This window comes from Cephus cinctus, unplaced genomic scaffold (assembly GCF_000341935.2).
Source record: "Cephus cinctus unplaced genomic scaffold, Ccin1 Ccin1_scaffold0132, whole genome shotgun sequence".
Taxonomy (NCBI): Eukaryota; Metazoa; Arthropoda; class Insecta; order Hymenoptera; family Cephidae; genus Cephus; species Cephus cinctus.
In genome coordinates, this window is record NW_014332865.1 from 1,677,914 (window position 1) to 1,704,460 (window position 26,547).

Genomic DNA, 26,547 nt, shown 5'->3' on the forward strand with positions numbered 1-26,547 from the left:
GGTAAATCTGTGTACAGAGGAGACAAAGAGATAAAAGCAAAAGAGAGCAAATGAAAAATGGCAGAAACGAATTGCATTCTCCCATATAAATCTATCGGTAGCGGACAGCGCCGAATCGACGGGAGCGGAAACGAAGAGAACTACTCCTGGTATTTTCGCGCGAAGGACAGAAACGAACTGCGGAATGGAGTAAACTCGACGATTCTATCTCGGACGTATCTCGTTCCGTGACTTACTGTCAGGTGGCGGTGTTCGTTTTAATTCGAACGCCACGCTCGATCCTGACGCTCGATAAGCTGCGCCTCTAATAAAGAGCGATAGCGCCGTAAGGCCCAGAGAGAGGCATCGTAAGGGCGCGATTAAACTTCTTTCAGGGGCTTTAATGCGTTGCGTGAAAAATTTTACGTGCGCTTTTATCACGAGAAAATCACATAGCGGACAGAGGCCATCCATCGATTTCACGTAATAAACACAGTGGGACAAACGAGGGACCCATCCGTGCTATCTGAGACAGCGTGCGCGATGCATTTCGACGGCATGACGTAGGTGTAACGTGGCTGACCCGTTTCCTGCGGAAAACGAAAGCGCCGGAAAGCGGTTCGACTGACATTTAAATTAGACCGACACACGCGGGTTGAGACGACAGCGCTGCGGCGCTGCGAATAAATACAGCATCGCACGTGTCTGTTCTGGAAAGTTTGAATTTAGGTACCGAGCGACCGACCGAGTGTTTTTCCAAATTCGATAGTAATTTTTAATCGATCCGGCCTTACGTAAAGGGTAAAAAATTGTATAATTACAACGCAACACTGCTAAGTCAAATAAAATTTTTCAGGAATAAAAAAAAAAAGTTCTTTTCGTAAACCAACCTGTCGCTTCTTAAAGGCAAGAGCAATTTTCAAAATCAATAAATCTTTTTTTCAAAATCGAAAATAGCGAATTCCTACATTTACCAGTCTGCGTGCTAACTGATGTGTCACTCTTTTTTTCTAATGGTCCATATCTCTCTGTAAATGGCATAACCACTTTTTGAGATCGAGTGCACTTTGAAAATGCAATATGCGAGTATACGTGTTTCGTGTTATTTAAAAAAAAAAGGCATTATTCCAGGAGAGCTTCAATTACGAAAAAAAGGGATCTTACTATCCCTGCCAGGAGAAACGAATCGGATAAGTTGATAATTCGATGGGAAGGAAAAAAATGAACGAGAGCTACCTATTATCTCCAGGGTCGAATAATCAGAATGAGAAAGCAAATAAATCGGGCCGATTTGATTCCGTAGAAAGTGTGGGCGGGCAGAGAATCTCATTAAGGAGCACACACCCCGTGCATAGGTGCACCGGGGTGAAAGACGAGCCTTCGCTTATAGCAAGGTGCCCTCGGCGCTGTGCACGCTGCCTAATGAAGCGAAGCCGAGTTAAGCGCAGCCCTTATTTTCCAGCGTCGAGCACCATCACGGCCCGTTGGCAGACCCAGCTATATGTATACCTACAGGTACGGCAGCAAGCTGGACGAAGTCGGGACGAGAGGGAGCGAGAGAGACTACCGGAATATAAAGGCAGAGCTGAAGAGTGGCGCAGAAAATAGTGGGACGCGGCGCGGGGCCAGGGGGTGCGAGGGGGTGCGAGAGGGTGCGAAACTAGACTCCCGCCTCGGGAACTTCCCCGCGAAAAGCGTCTGCACGAGCGCATCGCTCCGGACCGTTGCGGCACTCCTGCACACCGCGATTATGCAAATAACTTCAGTCTGCTTAAAAGCCCGAGTTCTTAGACGAAGGCTCGTAAGACCCTTCCGAGGAATCGGCTGGCCGTTTCCGGCTAAAAGAAGGCTGGAGGTGGCGCCCGTATATATAAATATATATAACCCCGTCGCATCGAGCGCACCCGCGTAGAAATACAGTTAAGGGATGGAAATACTTCGCTGAAAGCATTCCCTGCGCCGTTGCGTGTCCCTTAAATACGTCATCACGGAAATACGTCAAATAAGCCCAACCTAACGGTAAATCACTGTGGAATGAACTTCCATTAAGATTTCTTATTAGAGATTGTGGCTGAGCTTAACTAGCGAGGCGACTCATTTTCTTTTATTAATTTATCAAGCCTCGAGAGACAGTGCTTGGGTATTAGGCGAGTGCCTCTGCGGCCATCTTGTTGCTAAAGACAGTGAGGAGTGGAGGAGCAGTCATTTCTAGGCAGGTGGGTCCGATCGTGTGCTGGTATGATCCTGGTATGCTTAAAGAGACAGGGAAAGAGACGGACAGATAGAGAGGGAGAGAGAGAGAGAGAGAGAGTAGTTTCACGGAACCGCAAAGCTCGTCCTACCGTGCCGGTACCCCGTTCCATTCGATCCCATGCAAAAGCTTTCCGTGTTTCCGCGCCAACAGAAGCTTTCATGCTCCCGGTACGTTCCTCGTGCCAATATCAACTGCTAACTCGACTGCGGTGCGGGCGAACCGCCATCTATGGTTGGACTGAATAAACGCAGGTCGGAAAGTCACATCCGGTGCTTTGGATGAAAAAGGACCCTGGACATCGGCCATTTTACGGGGCTTGAATGGCCTCGACCTTCGCGGAAGTTCCTTACACGCGTTCGATATAGAAGAATTTTAAAACCACCAAAACTTCCAGCAAGACCCTTGTCAAGTGGCTGTACAGAGACACCGAGTGGTGTTACGAATAACAAGGAACACGTGGTGAATAGCTATATGGAAACACACACAGCCTTTGTTCGCATCGACGCAGTGCATTCGGTATACTTGGATACAGAAAGTAACGCAATTATTTTCCACTCACCGACAATCGTGCCAACGTAGGAATGAGTCGTGTCAAAGATAATAGGTCCATCGGTACCCTCGAAGACTGCGTCCTTTGCGAAGAGATTTCCATCCCGAACCAGTCGCATCGTCCACATTCTGTAACAGATATAAGATCGCGCAAAGCGTTACAAAGGGGCCAAGGTATTGACGTAGGGTCTCAAGGGTATTACGTTACATTGAATTTCGAATTATGGTTATTACGTAACAAAGACGTTCCGCGGGATAAAATTTAATCCCATTTAATTTCAAATCCTTCCTCTATCCCGAGAACGAAAGCAGCCACAAATATTTTGACACAACGAAACGTTCGCGTAACACTATTATTACAGATCCGAGATTCAGGACGAGCACCGTAATAAGGTTGAAGAAAAATCCACTCGAACGTGCATGTATAGACATTTCACAGCGAGGCACAAAAGCCTTCCTCGGAAATTCAAAGTCATTCGATATCAAGCAGAAAAAGAAAGAGAGGAAGCGATACGCTTTAGCCGTTAATACTTTTTCCATAAGAGCGAGCACTTTTCTTTTCGCCTCGAGTCTCGTTGCTCCGCCACCCCTTTACTCGGCAAATGGACGCTCTAATGAACCGTGGCGAGAGGGCAATCGGCGTCCGCCTTCGTTTTAACGCCTCTCGACAAAGTGCTCCAAGGAAAACCAAAAGAAAACTCTATCCACGAAAGAATCGCGTGCCTACGCAATCCATTAATACGCTTGCCGCTGGAAGAATTTGAGATATAAAAAAGTCCAAAAAAAAAAAAAAAAGCGCACATCAATATTTCTCCAATTACCCCCCCTCGTGGCCGTACGGTAAAAGCATGAATTTCATTTTGGAAAAAAAAAAATGTTCATTTAAAAATTTCCACCCACGTCGCTTCTGCAGGACCTTTCGAAGTAGCTACTCTAGTCATAACAGTGTGAGTAATTTTAATCGGCCCGATCTCTTAACGGCCAGCAAGAAGCCTATTATTTAACCTTTCCCGCTGGAAGTTCGTGAGCTCGCCAGAGATCGGGTTGCCGATGATGGATGACGGGGCGACAGACAGATGGCCTACCCTCTGGCCGGTAAAAGCGTCTCGCTTGCCGGGCGCTCACGCGATGGAAGGACTGGAGGGGAAGGAAAAACAAGTCAAAGGAGAGATACACTACAGTCCACTAGCAATAAGTGGGGGGTCAGGCGGGGCGGTGTAGTAAGCAAGAGTGAACGCTCTAATTCGGGATCGATCGATTTTTCAAGAAAGGTCGCACGTCATATCGGACCCTCGCCTGGCCGCAGCCTCGTGCAATCTCCGGGTGCTCGTAAAGCTTGGCTTTCCCGCTCGTCGTAAAAACCTCAAGGAGTTACTTGGCGACGGGGCGCAACGACATCGGCAAGAGGGAGAAGGTGGCAGCCCAGACGTGCTCGCTGTAAGGTGTCCCCCCAGTGCCATGGGAATGGGTTAGGGCCGTATACACTCTCTTCGCCCAGGGTCCGATCCGCAGGTTCCCGAAGGCTCCCGAAGGCTACTGCCGTAGCTCGCTAGAGGGAAGCAGTGCCGAGCACTTTCGCAAAGACTCAACGTGCCGCTGAAGGTATAACGAAGCCCTAAGAGAGCCGCTTCCTGAGAATGGCTTCGCCATTGGCACGTGGAGGGATTTCTTGCACGCGTAAGCTCCGAGCTTATGCAAAGCTCCAACTTGCACTGACTTTACTATATATAGACGGTATAGCTTGTCGGCAGCTTATACATATAGTCACCCCATCTTCCAGAGCCTGAGGCCACCGGAAGTCTCTGAGATAGGACTATAGTTAAGTTTAACTGTACATATAGACTGTCCTCGGTGTCTGTTGAAATTTCTGTCACGTTGCACGAGATAACCTTAGCGCTCGGGTATTACGTACAATGATACGGAGATTGTTCGGGGTGTTTTCGAATTAAAAGTAATAATAATAATAAACTTGAGGCACCGAGGCGATTTAAGTGAAATTAAAAGAGACGGGTATGTCTGTCAATTGGAATGCAATTGTATATGCGTATCCAAGCAGAGTAAACCTGGTTGCGTGGTTTTCACGTTCCAGTCGATTAACGTCAGGCTAATCCGCTCGTCCGTGGCGTGACTGGGTAAGAAGTATCACGGGAGGACTGACGTTGGATTCGTTGGTAAAAAGTAAAAGTTTAATTGCCGTTCCTAGCGGCGAAAAATATCCTTCGGAGTGCAGCTTAGCGAGACGTCGGATATCCTGTTGTGGAGAATTAATGGTGGGAGTCACTCTGTTATCTAGTTCAATGAAGACTGTGAAGAGGATCGGGTACTTATGATGATCGACGATTCGTAATGCATAATGAAATAATTTTATCAATTAAGGATATCATTATTTTATTGATACCGTGATCGCGATAAATTTTTTTCAAAATTATTTAGCCTAATTAAATATTCCCAGTAAGTCTTTCGCATACGTTGGTTATATTACTCACGGAATGGTATCCCCTGGATAAATCCGTACGGTTACGTAAGTCCATGGGGTACCGATAACACGTGGAATTAATGTAGATTTTAATGGGTTCGTTAACGAGTTACCGAATCTTTTATTGGAAAATCTTATGGGGGTGAAAACCCCATACGACCGTTCCCTCGACCGCTTTACGAGTCACGTTCCTATAATCACAGCCAGGAATCTACCGCTAAAAGCCTCGATAACTAATTCCCCGCTTGGTCATGGTAAAAATAGGAAAGTTCGAGTCTCGTCGATCAATAAAATTGCGAGCGCCTAGTACGGGACACTGACATGATGCAATTACCGTTAATTAAATCCAACACTCGTACCAGAGTCAGCCGGTGTAAAATCGTTGCGTGAAAGTCCGTACGGAGCGCACGAAAGAAAAACAATGTACGTAAATAAGCCCGTAGTAATAGGAACGTCCGTATAAATAAAATAATTGTAAAACGTGACGTAAAAAAAAAAAAAAAAAAAAAATCCAAAATCCAAAATTTTTACAAGTAAAAAATTCCCCATAACGATAACCTCGTCGTTGCTAATACCAGTAGGCGATGATGCAACCGCCGCTCATTTTCCAAGACCCGCCACGTGTTCCCAAAGACATCGGTAAAAGCGAAACCCGAAAGCCGCGAGATCCGCGTCCCCGTAAAGATTTTCACTCTCCGGAGAGCCGTAACGCGCTTTACTTGGAGTTTACTTGGAAACTAGTGACTAATGTTTCCCAGGGCGTGCGTATAGACGAGGTTCTGGTCCCGCGTGCACGTGTTGCCTTCCTATACCAGAAGTGTGTTGCCAGGGTTGAGAATACGGCGGGAGATTTATAGCGACGTGAGTGTTACTACTTTCGACGGAGCAAGAGGAAAAAAAAAAAAAAAAAAAATAAAGAGAGAGAAAGACGTAAAATTTTCCACACGAGAAAGCTCGAGCTACGTGGCTGACTTTACCGATATCTCGTACACGTACAAGCTCCGTATTAATTCCTACGGGAACTTCCGACTGAAAACGCCCGAGTGTCCCAGGCAAAAGTTCGATGACAGGGAGTGCTCGAAAGTCTGACACTCGGTGCATGTCCAAGGTTATTGTTCGGCAAGTTTATGGAACGACCAACAGTTTCGACTCGAAATCGTTATCAGACCATTTCGTCGACCTGGCGTAATTCTCCCCGTTAACCATCTGCTGGCGTCCAATCGTGCCCTCCTCGTTGCACCAAGAGTCCACTTGATAGCCTGGGACACGTTCGGCTGACAACTGTTCGAGCTCTCGAGAATCGAACCGTTCTGTAGGTTGGAATTCAGTCCAGAATCGTAGGAGGTCGATGGACTCGAATTTACGGAGGCGAGAAAAAAGGTCAAATGGAAATCTTAAGTAATTCCCTCGTCGTCCCCTCTACGATACTCGGCCGTTCATTCGTATCGACACACGAGGCTGCACTTAGCGAGATTTCGCAAAGACGCGTAAAACTACGCGCACGCGTTTCTCGGCACTGTCTACGCCCTATAGAGTTCGGATATATTCTGGAAGTCGCTCGTAAATCCTTCATTAGAGATATTAAGAAGTAAGTGGGATGCGCTTGGACTGTGCTCATTCAAAATTTCTATACACCTATCACGACCATTCTAGCAAAGGAGACTCTATAGGTGAAAAAACATATACTATATATATATATATATATGTATATACACGTATATGTAAAAGCAGACAATGCCAAGTCACGCGGTTAATGTTCTGAAATAGCGAGGAAAGCCAATACCCAGAGGGTGGTCGACTTCACTAGACAAACGATATTGCCCAGTAATCGTAAGGGGTGAAACAAGAGGTTCCCCAGTTGTATAATTTAAATCTGTCTGCAACCCCAGTTACTACGCCTACACCCTCTTATCCTACAGTACACACGACCCCTTTACCCCATGTCTTTGCCCAACAACGATTTCGGCCCTGCTCCGCCCCTCGCCTGACCCAGCAAAGTTAAACTGTACCGGGCGACGGCTACGACGGCAGCCAGTGGCGGAGGGGCGGCGGGGGGTGGTAGCGACGTCGGCGTCGTTGTTGTCGTTTCAAGCAAGGGATGAAATGGCTAAAGCGTTTGTGTGCTCTACCAAGGGCGACAGAGAGAGGGAGAGAGAGAGAGAGAGAGAGAGAGAGAGAGAGAGAGAGAGCAGGATTTGTATCGTACGAAGTGCTCGGCTAATTATCGGCTAGTAAACTTTCCCACCCTTACTCGCCACCCTTTCAGCTACGTCGCCTTGGGCCAGTATCACCTCCGAGAGGAGACTAGAAATTGGATGCGTCCTCCAACAGACAAACTCGATCTAAATTAGTCTTCTGGGAATTTATCCCGACACGGTGATCATCAATTACATTGTTATACGACTGTTAAAGCGTTATCAGTGAGATATCCGATTTATCATTTATCATAACGAGCAAATTTCATGTAAGTCTGTATGAATCACGTGTTACGTTAAGGCTGTACTAGGAATGAATTTTGTATGATTGTCCTTTATTCGATATCACACGCATTGTAGTACGGCTATCGATTATTTCGTATGGTTAACCCATTGGTTTCGTATTAGATCCACATCGGTTCCTATTACCAACTAACGCCGCACCTCCTGCTTGCGTGCCGTGATACTCGTTTTACATTTTTTTTTCTTTTTTTTTTGTAATTTTTCCCTGCGCTTCGCGATTTTGTATTCGGGGGTGGATAGCGCCTTACGAAAATTTAATTCGCTGCATTAATGAGAATTACGCAAAGGACTGTGTAATCCGACCTTGGCTTCCGACGTCATAATTACCCGCTCAAGACTATCTTTGCTGAACTGCCTTTAGAGGAAGGAAAATTTAACATTATACAATAATCCTGGTTAAGAGAGCTGCCACGTGTGTCAGGATACACGCATACATCTCGAGCCTCTGGAGATTCTGGTGAAGCACGAAAGCCGCCAACGCGATGATACGGAAAATACTATGGGGGATTGACCCACGGAAACTTAGGAGTCGCTTTGAAAAATTGTTGCGGGACATCTATGCGAAAGACGTAAAAGTATTTTTGAAAAAAAAAAAACAAATATTCGTAATTTCGAAATTATAGTCTAAGTTATCCGACAGAATGAGGGAAAGTGCAAAACATAGACTACGAAGGTGACGTCATCTGCACTTTGGTCTCAACCAGTTGGTTAAATTAGCATGATATCAATTAATTTGAAAAAATTAACCCATAGCGGTTCGCCGAATTACAAGAAAAAGTGAATTTAACTTTCATGGTTTTTGCGACCGAATAAAATATCAATGATAAGAAATACCTTAAAAAATTGAAACCTAAACGAATGAAAACCCTAAGAATTCGATAATTCTCAAAAGTAAACAATTACCGCGCGATTATCCATGTAAGCGTCTTTCAAGTAAGCCCATCCCTGTTGCAATGAATGTCACGCGCCTCAGCATTATTATCAACCCTCGAAAGCAAAACAGCTGATACCTCCAATGTCTACAATTCCCACGATAACTTCATTCTTCCCGCGTCATTCACCCCCCACGTAAACTGTCTGTCACTGTCAGACTGGAATAGCCTCCCTGCGAGCATCCGTGAACGAAGTCCTCGTTAAAGGATTCCACCCGTTAGATATCGCGATTCATCGACAAAAGTCACTGAAGTCTGAGATTAATCGAAGCCATCGGTAGGATATAAGGAAAGAGAAAGGTTAAATTGGAGAGAAAGAGAAAAAAAATTTCGTATCCTTGATCCAAAGCTGTGAGCCGATTCTGAGCTCATCCGATTAAGCCGTAGGTCGGCGAAGGAAGGTCGAATCGCGCGACCTCATAATTGCATAATAAAAAATCACTGGCCTTTCCTCAATACAGTTAACGTAATGGAATCCACAAAAGATATTCAGGCTTGCCAAAAATAATTGCGTAAAATAAAGACAAGCACCTTTCAAACGTACGCAACTATACTCAATCAGCTCTGAGACACCCTTTATAGAAGCTGCACTCCATAGGATTCTCATTAAAGAAAAACTCATGTATTCCTACAGTATAAAGCTCGTATAACACAAGCACAACAAAGTACCAACTTAACGCTATAACCCTTATGAAAAAATAACTATTATGCACTAGCGCCAAGTAATGCACCGGTACGTTTACCTGCCTGATAACGGAGCAATTATAATGTAGCCAGCCCTCGGTAGCGCTAAGCCTGTACTCTTACAGGAGTTTACACGGCGCGAACGGTTAAGGGAGTTCCTTGATGGTAAGAGTCGAGGATTCGATTAAGCGAGAAGACATTTAATTCCGTGCGTCTCGGCGGGACGAGTCAATAAGTTAGAAAAGCGTAAGGCGAACACTGACGATCCCAATTATATCGGGCAATCATTATTCTCCGGTGAATTTACGGGATGGAGTTCCGTGAGAAGATTGCCAGGTGCCATAAAAAGGCAAGGGCGTGTCTCCAACGAGAAGCACAATGCCGATGATGGATTGGATTGCCGTCGTAACAGCCAGCGGGAATAAAAGACGATGAGCTTCCGGCCTTTCGAATATATATCCTTGTACCGCGTCTTGCTAAAGATCTCAAACGCTTTGAATGTACCCCGTCTTTCGCGTTACTCACTGAAATCTCTCACCAGCCATGTGACGCCTAACGATTGTCAGTATACGTACAATGCTCGAGGCACAAAAGTCTATCCACTGGTTAAGCAAGAGCCGATACGCGATTGTACTCTTGAGAATTTAATTCGTGTCAAGGTGTACACGTGACTTCTATGTATTCTATACATATAGCGTATGATTCTATAAGACGGAAGGAAGATGCCAGAATTGAATGGTGTGAAAAAAAAAAAGGCAGCTAAAGATCAGACTGCTTGGAGGTTTCAGAGTTTCACCGTAGTTAATGAAGATTAAAGGCGGGAAAACGTGAGAAAATGTAATTGAACGAAAGTCCTTAAGGAATAAGTAAATGGAGAACGAAGAGAGACATCAGATAGCCGAACAACGAACGGACCCGTGATTACTGAAGGCGATCGGAAGTTTTTGAAATAACAATGGAAAAAAAGTAATCGTCAAGCTTAACGATCCTCTTGAATATAAAAAAGACGTAGTCACGATTTTTTTTTATTTTCTCCAATAAACGTTACAGTCCGTACGAGAATTTTCTGGTAAAGTTGCATATAAAATTTTCATTCTGATTCGTCAGCACCTATGGGGATATCTGGGGAAAAAGTTATGCAGATAATTAATACAGTAATGTTTTATCGCGATTGCACAGGCAAAGCTTACAGCGTTAAAATGTAACGCAGTTACGTATTGGAGCAGAGTTCACGCTTCCCCTCGATATCTGTACACCGTGAAATCAGCAGCGCTTAATGCGTCTTCTAATTAGGAGAACGCTGACGAGGAAATAAATTCTTATCGACATTTTACATCGTCGGCATCGCATCGATATACCAAAAGAGAGGCGCACGAGATTAAATAAAAACGTGGAGGTTTTGGGGTCCGGCAAGTTAGCCCCCCATAATTCGAAAATTCCGACTTCGTTGTTTGTTCTGAGTTGTTCTACGTTTGTTCCATATTGTTCCAGAAGAACAAGTTTCGCAATTGAAATTTGTAGCGGTGATGCGCAAAAAACAGTTTCTTACCGGAACCCCCCATTTACGGAAAATGAAAGTTTTTTTTTGTTGCTCCAGCTTGTTCTAGATTGTTCCAGGTTGTTCTTGGCTTTTCTGGGTTGTTCCAGGTTGATCAGGTAGGACAGACACATAAAACCAGGGAAACACTGGAAAAGCTGAGGAGGACGAACGCTCATAAAATAGCATCTGGATGTATGACCATTTCGAATGATTTTCAGGTTATTCCAGGTTGTTCCAGCTTGTTCTAGGTTCTCCTAGGTTATTCTAGGTTTTCCTAGGTTTTCATAGATTTTCATAGATTTTCGTAGGTTTACGTAGGTTTTCGTAGGTTTTCGTAGGTTTACGTAGGTTCTCGTAGGTTTTCGTAGGTTTTCGTAGGGCGTCCTAGGTTGCTCCAGGTTGTTCCAGGATAATCAGGCAGGACAGACAAGTAAAACCAGGGAAACACTGGAAAAGCTGAGGAGGACGAACGCTCATAAAATAGCATCTGGATGTATGACCATTTCGAATGATTTTCAGGTTATTCCAGGTTGTTTCAGCTTGTTGTAGGTTCTCCTAGGTTATTCTAGGTTTTCCTAGGTTCTGGGTCTATTGATGATTGTTCTAGATTTGTATAGCGATCGGATAATAGCAACTAACTTAGAACAATGTAGAACAAGATTCGAGATCGGAACTATACAATGTAGAACGATTTTATATGTAAAAAACATTTTTTTGATCCCATTCGAGTATTCTTCACTTAGCGGTACTAATATTTAGGAACAATATTTAGAACAACTAGAACAACTTGGAACAACTAAAAAACGTTTGATTTTCCATAAATGGGGGGTTCTGGTAAAGAAACTGTGTTTCCCGCCTCACCGCTACAAATTTCAATTGAGAAACTAGTTTTTCTGGAACATTATAGAACAAACTTAGAACAACCCAGAACAAACAACGGAACCAGAATTTTCGAGTTATGGGGGGCTAACTCCGCTACAAATTTCAATTGAGAAACTAGTTTTTCTGGAACATTATAGAACAAACTTAGAACAACCCAGAACAAACAACGGAACCAGAATTTTCGAGTTACGGGGGGCTAACTTCCCAGACCCGGAGTCTTGCTTGAAAAATCGTGAAGTACGGCTGAGCGATAAATCTACAGTTAGACAAATCGTCATAGAAGTAGCGAAGAAAAAAAAAGTTTCTATACACAGAACAAAAGTCCAATTTAACGTTAATGGCACCGCACTGGAAACGTGTGCTCGACAAAGGTATGCCAATCTCAGAATTCGTTAATAAAGCATCGCGAATATTTCCAAAGTACAAGTAAAAAGCGTCCGAGCCAATGGGACTCGTGAGTTTTGTTCTTTAATAAACTGCCAGCCGATTCTGCCCGTAAGCACGGTAGCCTCCGTAATGGTCTGTACGTGGAACGAAGACATAACAGGAGCGCTACGTAGTGAGGTCGCCCGATTAAATAAGGCCACGGGTGTAACGAGGAACACTGGCGAAGACAACATCCGCGTCGTTGTAAACGCGAAATAATAGTCGACCCCGATGTAAACGAGCCGGCACTTTCGAGTGACTAGCACTGTATGAACGTGCCCATTAGAATATCTACACACGGGCCTGACCGTGATGGGCGCTGGAGCAATTTGTGACACTGTCGCGTCACGGGACGTGGTCATACGCATTCGCGAGTGTTTCTGGGTACTCGAGATGATTTGCGCGGGATATTTGAATGCACTTTCAGCTTCGACTCGTTAGTACGTAAGCAGCTATACAATAAATTTCCTGAACTTTCGCGACTTCCTTCGATATTCGGAGAAGCACTAGAAATTCCTTATAAAAAAATGTCAAAGTATACTTTTCTTTATATACCAAAAACGCTACGATAATTTTACGTAAATACGAAGGCCCAAGTATAATTACGTTAAAAGTCCATACTGTATGAAGAGTAAAAAATCTAAGTAATTTAATCATAGACAAGACTCCTGATTGCAGCGAAGAAGTTCCGTGGAGAATTTTCACTGCACGGAAGCGCAGGACTGTCGGACAGGATATGACGTGGACAGTTTTACAGACTCAAACTTGCAGTTCATAAGTACGTGAGTAGGATAGGAGCTTGAGAAGATGCCAGAGAAATTTTTCCATATGACGTACTTTGGCGAAGATTTTTTTTTTCTCTCAGCATCCACGCGCCTCGAGAAGAATATTAAGAATGGCCGTATCCGCTTAACGTTATCTCGATACCACGTGCCTGTTCCAAGTCCCTGCAGCGACGTATTCCTCGAGAAATACAACTTTCAATGAAATAAGGTAATTTTGTATTCCGCGGGCCGAGCCGGTTCACAACCAATTCCAGCGTATGTAATTACACGCCAGCGGCAAACGACGTAATTCCGTACCGCGGTCAGTAGAATACCTTTCGGAAATGGCGAATAGGGGAACGTCTACTTAGACCTCGTGCAGAAACCCGCCGGAGTCACCTCGGATTCATCTGCCGCAGATATTGTCCCTTGGAGTGGACCACCCCGTCACTGAGAATTCCGAGACGTGGAATGGGCCATACGGTCGAGTATTGAAATTCGGGACGGCGGACACGAAGAAATAGATCGAAGATAAATTTGAACAGGCGATAAAAAATACTTAATAAACTCTACCCGATCGCACAGCCACGCTTACGATTAGTATTGCATCACCTTTTACGTAAGATACAAATATACCATACAAAACCTAACCTCTCTCTATCATCAGAATGCTCATAAGACGTTCGTGTTCCAGATGACTCGTTCGCGATGACCGAACAACGGCGGATTGAAAGTCAGCGCGAATACGAAAAATGCACCTGGCGCTGCTACGAATTCCTTGTCAGACATCGGAAAACGCGAGTACACGGCTGGAATCGAGTATGGATATATAGAGTGGGATCGAGTCTGTCTGATTTTCATGTAGCGAGAATCGGAATCAGGCAACGGCGGCTCCAGTCTCCGCATTGAATACACAACGACTGTTGGTTGCCCGTTGGTTTCTAGTATCCACGAGGAGATGACGTATCCCCGTGAGATACGAGCCAGTGAAATTTGCATAAGCCCCGTGTAAATTTCTCGTTAGTATTTGTAAGATTTGCATTGTTACGCTCTCAGGCTGGTTAACGGAGTGCGAGTGGAGATGCTCGCGCGACGTTTCGATTTGCATAATTTATGCGGACACGATTAAAAGCACGGCTGCCAACGTAAAGGCGAATAGCGACAATGGGTAGATATATAAAATACATAAAGTCAGGTTAGCCGTCAAACTCCAAAATATTACGCTTGACCTTGAATATATATTGCTCGAGGACAATAGGGACGGAACACGTTCACCTCCTCGACCATGGAATTTGAATGCGTCGGAGGCGCCGGCTGCATTCGCCGTTCGAGCTGGCTGACGTCACGGGCGCCCATCGCCATCGAGGATCCTCGTAAGCCGAATCTACGTCCGATCGTGCGATACTGCGAATATGCAGGAACCAGTAAAACCCAACGACCGTAGCCGCGCATTACGAGCACCGTTAACCAGTGGAAAGGTATCCAGAAGCTAGACATTTCCCTTCTTGACGGGATATGCCCAAGTTGGTATAGCTCGAGTCCCTTGGAAATTACTGATTCTTACTGTGCACCTGCTATATACCTATAGGGTGTGCATACGTTTATGCATACATAGCTTATTCAGTATGGGGGATCAGCGTTCGACGAAATCCTTATAGGTTAAGGGTCAAATAATCCGCAATGCTTACACGTGCAAGACGGTTGTGTAAACGAAAAGTGCTATTGGGAAAAAGTAACGTGACTGTAGCGATAGGATCACGGGTAATTGGGAATGCGCGTGCTTCGAAGGTATCGAAGAAAAATAAAAAAGGCGGGTTATTTGAATTTATCGATATGATTCGCGTTCGTTTGAATTTCGCGGGTTTCTTTTTGTCTTTTTTTTGCAGACTTCTTTTTTTAACAACCTCCACGAACGATACTCCGAATACCCTCTGCGACGAGTGAATCGAGATCGGTTGTAATTGTATCCTTTGAATATTCCGCTTGAGCACTCGCGATAACGAAGAAATATCAGTTTTAAGCTGTATACACGCGTGGACGCGGGATTTTCACAATTTTTTACATTCAAAGCGACGTAATAACCAGTCGAAGTACTTCGACGTTCAAAGGCTCCTAACGAGGTACCGGCAAAGGGTCGATAGGTCATTTACACCGCCATAACCCAACGTGGATCGGCACCTCGCTCTTTGCTCTTGAAACGGCTCTGTGTCGGACGCAATGCCATATAGGTTAGTGCACTGGAACACAGCTGTACGACAGACCGTATATCCAGTGTAAAATCGAGAGTACAGCAGTATTACGTGTCACGTGTCATAACCGTATTACATTTCGAAATAAATACAGTAATGCAAATCCCGTGCACTTCGGCAACGATCGAGACAGCTGATATCGATGGCGTTGAACGAATTTTTCACTTAACTTTACATCGTCGACTCACGATGGTTCTAATCGGTTATTTGTAGAAGGAACGAAAAATTGCGACAATTAAATGAGAGCAAGGTTTTTCCATTACTTATGATCGAGTGGGTCGTTTTTTTTTTTAATTTTAAAAAAAATGATCACCAAGGACAGCAGAGGTTGGGAGATTCAAGAGTATACTGCTTGCATCCAAAAGCGGGATGCTCCTTCGATGTACGATCATCTGCGCTGGACCACGTTTCCTCTAAGCTCGTGCTTACCTTGCAAGCTTCTTTCTGTCGCGAAAGTTACGTGCCTGCGCTGTCAGCCACGAATGGAAGCAGCTGCGAGCCAAAGAGGGGAACGTCCACGGTATGGGAGCGGCACGATTCGAGACGTCTGGAATCGGAATTGGAACCGTAGCCAACGATCCTCCCTACAAGGATGACTGTGTGCACCACGGGTGTGTACACGGGTATCCTGAGGCCAACTTACCAGACCAGTCTTATTCGTCCTGCTGCCGTCGAACGGAAAGCCATTGGAGTCAACGACTGGTCGACCTTCGCAAGGACGAGGTTCGACGAACTGGGAACGAAACGTCAGACGCACTGATTCGATGGCGGAATAAAGTAAGGAGATAGGATCGGGACTTGCTGATCCTTAGTGCGGAGGGATGATGATCGGCAATAACGCGTCTGACTGGAATCAATATTTTACGACGCACCGTTACACGTGGGGCGAGGAGAAAAAATATATATTCCTAACGATTGGCAAAAGCCCGAAATTGAGAATATTTCGTGGGACACTTTGAGTGCCGAGGGACGCGATGGAGGCTTGTGTATTTTTATTCTAAGCGACTAGTGCACATTTTTGGAAATATATTTTCTTTATGGCACAGTCGAAGGTGCATCGAACTTTGATGAGAAAAAGGAAAGGCAGGCACCGCGTTAAGGTATCGAAGAAAGGGATTGCGTGAGAAGAAAAAAGGTTTTCAATAAAAAGACGAAAATGATACCGCAGAACTTCAAGGGAATCCAAGCAGAATCGTATAACGTGCGAAATTCAATAATCTATATATCTATATATATGTATATACGCGTTACGCAATCTTGCGCAATTTTTATATTTTTATTTCACCAGAAATAAACTCGAGACCTCGTACGCAGAGTACGCAGACCGAGCACCTTTAAAATACATCCCTGCCGGCGGATCCGTCAGACTTCCTTTAGATCTTACAATCTCGCGGTACCCGTCTCTCGGCTGTGATAAATTCGCGAGTATTTCGCGTGCCGCGACCGGCGATATCATCGACTCGGAAGGAGCTTAACTTCATTAAGACCTCGTTAGAGATCCCCGGGATTCCGCGACTCTTATCCCTCGTAAGTACTAAGTTTCCATTTGCGTTTAAACGTAGTAGAGCCTACGGCAACAGTCTTAAGCAGAGTACACAGTACGTAGCTACATGGAAGCAACGCAAAACGGTCGAACGGAATGAAGAGACTGGAGGAAAGAATGAAAAAAAAAAAAATTACCCTCACGTATCACGCATGTAATTCACGGGTGACATTTTGAAAAGAAAAAAAAAAAATTGCTCCCAGGAGAAAGATATTTCTACGCAAAAACCGTCTTTGGATGTGACAAGGACTAAATAAAATATTGCGATACTGACGTACGTATTCGTAATAAATAAACCGTAAACGAAGTATACACGTATTGATACACATACGACAAGATAAATTGCACGGCAGAGTCATGAAGTTCGAAATGATCCTAGTCCCAAAGAAACGTCGTATTAACCAACTTTCCGACGATCAGAGAACGGCTGATTCGAGTTTCCGGTTTTGATCGGGGCAATTACGTCAGTGCGCATGCGCAGTAACGTGCGATGGTATACCGGGCATGTATCCGAATTCGCAGAGGCAACGGTAACCCGTTTTCACGAGGGTGGTGGAGTGTCTGAGGGTAGTAGGTAATACTGGCTGGTAATACAGCCAGTTAATTTGCAGATATAAAGCCAGACCAATATGGCAAAGCAATCGACTCACCGACCGAGGGGATACGTAATGGCTGAAGGAAATTCAAATTACGCGCGTTTGTTTCCCCACTGAAATTTAACGTGGATATCAGGTGGTCCGCCCGCGGGTAGAAGTTACTGCTTAAGAAACCGGTAAGGAAGCAATTGGAGGTTATGTCAGAGTATCTCGTATTAGGCGGGTACAGGAGAAAAGTAATACGATTAATACGAGGATTATGTACACGAAGGACAGAACGACTGAGAAGCCCAAAAGTTGGAGGGTAGAGGTCAGGGGTCGGGATGAGAGCAAGGGATGTCGTGGGAGTGCGAGGGCTAGACGGAGGAGCCGTTTGCGAGAATAGTGGAGGCAGAAGTGGTAGCAGCCAGCGGCGAAGTAACAAGTAACGGTAACAGCGGCAGCGGAGTGACAGGAGCGGTAGTAAAGCAGGTAGCGAGGTGCTGCTTTACATTTTATTGCTTGCCGTGGATTCACCTGATTTACATAAAGAGACAGACGACGTAGCAACGTAGCTGCGAAAGCCCGATGGAAAAGAACTTTCTATAGCAGCCACTGCCACCGAGAACTATTTGTCGCGTTACGTGAAAACCGGCAATGAATTTGCACCCTGCCGTACCAAGACCAAGTCTTCCCACTGCGAACCCAAGGGAGAAGCAAATAAAGTGGAAAATCTACATTTTACGAACACAAGGGATGCCGATTCGCCGATTAATCGAGATGGGAGGAATCCACCACGTGGGTTTGATGAAAAAAAAAAAAAAAAAAAAAATTATCCTTACCTACCAAAAGCTTCCTTCGAGCTTTCCCTATCCTCTATTCCCTCGGTGGTATCGCCACACGCGGGAAGTCCTGCTGTACCGGAAGTTCGGGTAAACGGCTAGAACTTTTCTTCTAAAGAGCAAAAAGTGGACGATCCCGATGACTGGGAAGCTCCGCGCGTTTAAGTTCGACAGAGGTCCGAGAGACCGGAAGTGCCTGTCCGGCTGGGAACAGCGATGAGCTTCCGAGTCGTGTCGTCGTCGTATCCTCGGACTTGGCTACTGCGGTTTTCCGAGTTAAGCGAGAACTAACCTCAATGCCGCGTACAGCTGCTGATGGTCAGTTAAGAAGTTACGTCGTTCCCGCAAGGTGGAGTCAAGTGACGTGTTACGGTCTGGTACTGTCTGTATATCGGCAGAACGTTACGCGAGCTCGGATACACGGAGGTACGTATGGCGTCTAGTACGAGCATACGTAACGCATATAGGCATTATTATGCGAAGCCTGGAGGCGAGGCTGGTAGTGACGTCATAGACGCCGAGACGAAAGAACACATTTGCCCTTTCGGGACTGCCGGTAGTCTAATGCGAAGATGGGAGGGGGGGGGCACGGCGGAGAGAAGGGATGAACTCGTCGTCGGAAATTCCAAGAGCGCGATATTCCACGAGCCCAGCCTCCGGCCGTATCCATTTTCGAAATATTGGCAAACCGCCCGGTGTCGCCTTTGATCTTCGGAAACCTTTAGCAAACGGTAATATCACCGGGGCTCGGTGCGGTCTCGAACTTTGGGGTTTTGGATTTTGGGTTTTGGCCATCCTGGAAACGAAGCCCTGACAATTTCAGGTCTCCCGTTCCCGCGACACCTGGGTCCACCACATCTGCGGAACGACCCTCGTCATTATCTAACGCACTGGTATGGGTTGGGTGTACCTTTGTCCATGGCGAATTCTCATTTTAATTAGTACAGTGGCGCCATCATCGAAGCCCGTCGCTTCCCTACTGGATCCGATACCACGAACAGTCGGATATCCCAGGATTATGGCGAAGGTTCGCCAGGGTGCAGGAAGTTAGACCCCCGATAATTCGAAAATTTCGGTTCTACTTGTTGTTCTGGCTTGTTCTATAATGTTCCAGAAAAAGAAGTTTCTCAACTGAAATTTGTAGCGATGAGGCGACAAAAAAAAACACTTTTTTAATCGAACCCCCCCGACTTATGGAAAATCAAACTTTTTTTGTTGTTCCAGATTCTTCTAGTTGTTCTAAATATTGTTCGAGAATATTAATAACGATAAGTAAAGAATACTCGAATGGGATCAAAAGAACGTTTTATACATAGCAAGTAGATATAGGACCATTGCGAACGATTTCCAGGTTATTCCAGCTTGTTCTAGGTTTTCGTAGGTTTCCCTAGGTTTTTCTAGATTGTTCCACGTTGTTTCACGTCCTACCACGATCAGGTAGGACAGTCACATAAAACCAGGGAAACACTGGAAAAACTGAGAAGGACGAACGCTCTCAGAATACCATGTGGATATAGGACCATTTCGAACGATTTCCAGGTTATTCCAGGATGTTCCAAGTTGTTCTCGGTCTATCGATGATTGTTCTAGAATTGTATAACGATCGGGCAGTCGCAAGTCGGATAAAAGTAGGAAGAAACGATTTTATATGCATAAAACGTTTTTTTGATCCCATTCGAGTATTCCTTACTTAGCGGAATTAATATTCTCGAACAATATTTAGAACAACTGGAACAACCTTGAACACCAAAAAAAAGTTTGATTTTCCATAAGTGGGTCGGAAAATCACTTTTTCCGATAAAAAAAGTGATTTTTTCGACTCATCGCTACAAATTGCAATCGAGAAACTTGTTTTTCTAGAACATTGTAGAACAAACTTAGAGCAACTCAGAACAAAGAACGGAACCGGAATTTTCGAATTATGGGGGACTAACTTCCCTGACTTGGTTCACCAGCCTCCATCTTCCTCCCTTATCGCTATACCGATATACCCAACATCGGCATTACTGAACTTGCTCTACTTGGACTAGGTGTCCTATACCTTATGGGCTCGTTCCAGCTGCATATTTCTACCTCGTTTCAGCTTCCTAATGCGCGATAGAACCTTCGAACGGTCCTTATCCTTATCCTCATCCACGTACCGGAGAGCACACCTCGGCGAACTCGCGTTTACGAAGCGATGCAATTTCATAGATAACTAACCGCGGTCCATGGGGTCGCTCTGTGTCTACTTTATATAGTCGGTTCTTTGTCCGTGGCGCGAACCACCCCGCGCGCTTACCCGCTTTCACCCACTTTCACCCGTTAGTCAAGATCCCTCCTACCTCCCTTGGGAAACGGCTGAACGTAAATTACAACTTTATTTGTCTTGGGGGAGTCTCGCCGAATCGAACGTACCAACCAACCGCAGACGCCTTCAGGCTCCTAACATTGCTAGTACGTTCGTTTTCCTACCTACATATACTCCGTTCCTGCTTATACTTTCTATATATGTATAAACTCAATACCCCTCTTTGCTTATAGGCTTGCGATTCTCCCCCCCCCCCTCTCGACGCCCCTTCCTTCTTCAGGCATCTTACTTCTTATAGTTTCTTGCTTGCTTTGGAAAGCTTCGGCTTTCATGGCAAAAGATTGGCGCGAGTGAACAGACAGGAACGTTCTGAGGAAATCGAAATCGGTATCCATTCTGGAGAGAATTACATGGCGACAAGTGCGAGAATTCCGTAAAATGTGAATTTGAAAGATAGGGAAAGAAAGTAAGTAAAAAAATAATAAAAATGGGATAACGACTGTATTACGAAAAGTAATATATATTTTTGTTTTTGTCACTCTGGTACGAATAGCACGTTGAGTAACGATCTGGCTTGAAATAGCCGGCAATCGGCTACCACAGCGACGCGACGTAACTGCTTTAGCGTCAAACTGCATTTCGGTAAAATTACCGAAATCACGGCGAAAGTATCGGCGAGTTTTAACGTTAATTGCACGCCGCTGACGTCACTCTAATGTTTTACGGCAAATTGGGGATTTATTTCTGTACCGGTGCCAGCCAGAATGCTGATTACACGGAAGTTAACAGGCAGAGCGAATTGCAGTTTAAAAATAATAGATTTACCCGCACTTTGCGTCCAGTGCCATATTTCACGTACGAAGTACCTGGGATATTTTTGTCATTCGCGTGAAAATCATCCGTAGCTACCAATGCGTTTGATCGGCTCATCGGCTGTCCGAATAAATCGTCAATGCGCGGCAAGAAGCTATAAAAAAAACTCGCACTCGAAAATTCTCCACATATAATCCAATTAAGCGTGATCGTTAAGTCAATTCCTATGTAAAAAAAAAAAATCGATATTTCTCGGCAACAGCCACTTTACGCAACTACCTTCACAGCCAATTGGCCCAAGGACGTCACGGTGTCCCGTGACTATCAGAAACCACACGTCTACGGGTCTCTCGTTCTGAACGTAGCCTACGATGAATAGACCGAAGGTATCGGAGCGAACGAGATAATTAAATCGATAGGTAATATTCCCATCAAGAGTATGATTTAACGGTATCGATATCCAACAACCGATAATACGCTTATGCATTAGAGCAAGTTCGTCGAGGCTCAATGAAGTCAACGCCAAACTACCCCAAAACAGAGATAGCTAGTTTCACCATTAATGAAGTTCTCATTGCACCGGAAAATCTGTGGTATCATTGCCGATCCTAATGGGTTTCTAATCGAGCGTCAATTAGCGTTAATTTATCAGAAACCGGCCGTTAAATCTGGCGTTTGGCATACGGGAATTAAAGGAAATAACGAAAAGCCGTCAAAGCGTTAAAAAAGATCAACGTGTCGTCGGTCGATAATATTTATCTCGATTACCGAGAAAAAAAAAAAAAAGAAAAAAAAAGAAATTTCACATTTCCAAACGATAATAATTCAAAATTACGTAAAACGATTTATTATTGTATATTGTAGTTAACCTCGTGTTCTGGCTGTCAGTGGAAATTACCCTTACGAGACATATCTATTCCATGCGCCACATGTCCGTACACGGTACGCGTGAGTAACGCGTGAAAGTATACACGTATATACGTCACAAGGTTACAACGTGCCATTATTCTCGTAAACGAACTCATAGTGAGTATACGTACCTACTGCTCCATTACACTGTTCCCATATTTCAAACTATATACCCTTATACCTGGCTCTGACGCCAGAGCCTGGTATCTACGTAGCCTCGATGTCTACGATCCTGGATCCTGATGCTTAGTGCCTTTGTGACTTAACCTATAAGCGCGTCCACGGTTTCTACAGCGATGCAGGCACATGAGCGTCCAGGAGATTGTTCGACCTTGAGTGCCAAGCCAGCGTGTCTATTCTCGAGTTAATGACCTCAAGGCGTCGCTATTGACCGAGGAGGATCGTTGGATCGCTCGCTTTTTTAAATTTCAAATGACTCACCTGTCGAGAGCACGTAGACGCAGAACAAGCGGTTGGTCCTTGACAGAGTCCGTAGCGCCTCGGCGCACTCGGTTCCGATGTTCCCGCAGTAGCGCCGTGTCGTACCAAGCGGCTCCATAATGCCTGATGTAGGAACCGCGCGTGATCCCTGAAACAAAGGAAACAGGTCGCATGAGCAATGCTGATAATCTGAATAAAGGGGTCACTCGTGTGATTCATAACGATTATTACCGATCCAGTGAAACTGTCACGATTCATGAGATAAAGCTATATAGGGTCAACGACCTGATACGTGGGTACCGATACCTCGCAATGGCAGCCACGCTGGAAAGGTGGTGTATATATTTTGAATGATGAGGTTCTCTTGTCAAGCGAGTGTGTATACAGGACATTGATAATATTTGCGATATCGTATGGATAAGGAAATACAAATGTTAACCACGCTGACACATAGGAATAGAAAAGACTCTTGGGAATGTCGCGACTATATGACGAGTATGGAGAACAAAGACAGCGATGTATAGAAAATCCTCGGATATAAGCAAGTCGTGATCTGGTACCAGAGCGGGTGCTGAATCGCAAGTGTGTAGACGCGGCGAGGATTTTCATAGAAAATTATAAAAATTTTCAATGTCAAATTTGGACCAGGAAATTTTTTTAGGAATCTCCGGTCAATTACGATCATCGCGAAGAAATCAGAAATCGATACGACGCTTTCGAACAAATCGTCGGATTATCGTTGCCGGGGGAATTGTTTGTTATCGGTGAGAAGTGTAAATTATTTCGAATTACATACTAGAAGCGCATGTATAATCGTAAATATAACGTTATCTCATGCACGTAACGTACGAGGAGGATTACGCCAAAAGCATTTCCTAAATCCATAACTGTCCGCATACCGAGACCAACGCGATTCGCGGTAGCTGAAAATATTTTTCGATTTTTCTACCCTCAAAAAGATCGGGAACTGTCCAAAAATTGCGGCACGAGCGCGTTACGGGTAATAGCAGTTATATCCTGCAACACACTGCAAGGGTCGTTAACTCGAGGAAATTAGCCGCGTCGCTAGCTCCGTGACCATTAAGCCGCGTTCACAACGGAGTACAGCAGCAGCAGCAACGGCAACGGTGACCGCGTTCCTCCGGTTCGTAGTTCCGCGAGAAATTTTTAACCGTCCCGGGTCGCGAGGTTGCCCATTGGTCTCGACCATTTGACGCTCGATTCACCGTTGAATTTCCCGCGAAATGCTCGACGCCCACGCAAACACGTACAGCGCAGCCCTTACTGTCCCTGGGAATGTTCAGTCAGTGTACGCTGAAAAACAAAAAAAAAAGGAGACCACGTACGTTACACCTAGCCAACAATTTACGGAACTTCACGTCACTCCAGTCTCTTCCGAGCCGCATGACGAGTCGTGCCAACGACGCCTTTGCCCGCCGTAAATTTAAGTGCGACGAAAAAAATCCGACGCTGAGTCTGCCGTCGTAAAAGCACAGAAGAGTCTGAAAAAAATGTTCCAAGCTTACCGTGACACCACAAGCGATGCAGCGTTGACCCGATTTTTCGTTCCTTTGATTTTTTTTCTTCGTCGATAACGGCCGTAACGTCAACAGAACTCCGTCGGTAAAGTAGAAACGCCGGCATACGTCGGTAACGCGATGCATAAATTGTACGGGCGAGTCAATTGTTTGATTTTCGTAGACACTTCGTAATTATCCGTGGCTAAGCTCGGATTACGGATCGGTATTTTGATCAGGGGTTATAATGGCGAACCTGTCATCCTCCTGGGAGTTACCGGGCTATACGTCACTCTTAATTCTCGCACTCCGCAAATATAACCACCATCCGATTAGCATTGACGTGCCGATAATGTACGTGGTACATGATAACGATACGGCTAAACTATGAATAATGGACACTACCAGCGCGATTACCCAACCGATCCCCGTACAGATATATCAAGCTCGAAATTCGCCATTGACTTCAAGTGTACAATCGACTCCCTAATAGCTGACTCCGTAAGGGATTACGCTGCACGGAAACATCCCTGCGCTACGTATACCTCTCTCCGACTGCGAAGCCCATTTACGTGCCGATGGCGCGCGATAATCGTAAAACGTGTCTCGCCGAGTGACACCGAAGAAGAAACTTGCAACTCCATTTCCGAAGCGTAAAGTTCACAGTCGTTCGCGCCTAACGGAGCCACGCGAAGTAAAGCAACGTGCGAGTCTCGACGCACGTGCGATATATGGCTACTAAATATACCAAAGTCAGAAACAAGCCTAAGCAACGAGCAATAGGGGCAAGTGACAGAGCCCTATGAACAATACAAACGAATCGAGTAGTAGGAATGACGCAGCCAACAAAAGCCGATCTACGTCGTATCACCTTAGACATGGTCGCCATGGTGATGGACGCTGCTAACCTGTCGCTCTTTGAAAGCCTATAGCGCTAACACGGCTGCTTCAATAGGAGACCCAAATTGGGGTAATATAATGAAGCATCACGGAGGGCAAGTCATGCCGAGATCAAGCGTGGATACGGGAGGACATTGTCGCTCGTCGACAATGCCGACTTAATAATCGGCTATGCGACGTAGTCCTCCACCTCATCCACCTCGTGGAGTTCCTGCGGTTGGACTGACTGAAGAAAACGCGCTCGATACCGAGAATTGAGCGTCTGCCAACTCGAAGGCTTCGTACACAGCTTTCTATATACATATACACGTACAATGTGAACATATAGAAATAAGCGTGAAATCGAAGGAACCACGTGACTAACTTCAAAAGATAATTTCGCGTCCCACTAAAGAGCCGCGGCCATTTTGACTTCTCGGAAATATCATGGCCGGGATGCATCATGGGACGTATGCCCGATAGGTTCGAAGACTGGAATTTATCGAAGTCGATATAAGAAAAAGAAGAGAGTGCCTCGTGGAAAATGGGGAAGAAAGGGTGGTGGTGCTAGGTAGAGCGTGACGAGAGAACCGTTAGATACGAGGACCGAAGTTTCCTTGGGGGTCCTTCATCGCATCCTGATTCTCGAAGGCGCGACGGTACGAACTTTTCCACTTAAACTTGCCACACTTTTCATGAATAGATTATATTTCTCTGGCGTTCGTCCTGGTAACACGGGTCGCGCTCGTCAAAAACAAAGTGTCCTCGCTCGCGAGGTGGACTCTGCAAAGATATTATATTTCGCGATACTGTATAAAATAAGTGACAAAAATATATTCACGAAATTCAAGTCGACCGAGATGCTTTGGACAATTTATTTCCTGGGTGCATCAAGCGCGTCCGGGTACCGCGTGTTAGCTCGCCTAGAGACCTGCAACGTTGTATCAGCTGTGCGTAAAAGTGTCAAAAGAAATGTCAAGTGTCTCCAGCGTGGGATGGAAAGTAAAAAGAGTTTAACCCGTAGGCGTGCATCTACGGCCCACGAGGTAAAACCAGTTCACCGTCCGACCTGACTATTTTCGGTCAAGCTAATTATCCATATGCTTTGACGAAGAGAACCTGGCAAGTACAGCTGAGTCTGTAAGTTGATACGTAAAGTAACGACAGAAAAAAAAGTATAGAGGGACGAAATAGCCTCGGTATGTAATATAACTTTGCCTATGACATATGTCAGTAATACGTACTTCACAATTTTACTTGTGACAAACACCCTATATTATGTCTATTTCATTAGACGTGCACAGTACGCGTAACGAATTGACAACAGTTTGTGCCACTTTATCGCTTCAACCACAAACTGAACACCCTGCGACTCAAGTGTCTCCCCGATGAAATTTCCTCGTCGATACCAGGTTTGATGCGCGGCTGTAATCATTTTTTTTTCCGTTCATCCCTTTTTTTACCTTTGCCTATTCCTTTTTTTTTTTTTTTTTTTTTTTTTAAAA

General features: G+C 45.1%; 1 protein-coding gene across 2 annotated transcripts in view; it reads right to left on the reverse strand.

Moving 5' to 3' along the window:
* Positions 1–26,547, reverse strand: part of LOC107263166 (disintegrin and metalloproteinase domain-containing protein 10) — a 76,958-nt gene that overhangs the window by 41,692 nt on the left and 8,719 nt on the right. For both annotated transcript variants that reach the window (XM_025080488.1, XM_015730090.2), the window contains exons 3-4: positions 22,647–22,794; positions 2,793–2,911 (exon numbers count right to left, since the gene is read on the reverse strand). In XM_025080488.1, coding sequence (XP_024936256.1) covers positions 2,793–2,911; positions 22,647–22,794 — 267 coding nt within the window. The remainder of the gene's footprint in view (positions 1–2,792; positions 2,912–22,646; positions 22,795–26,547) is intronic.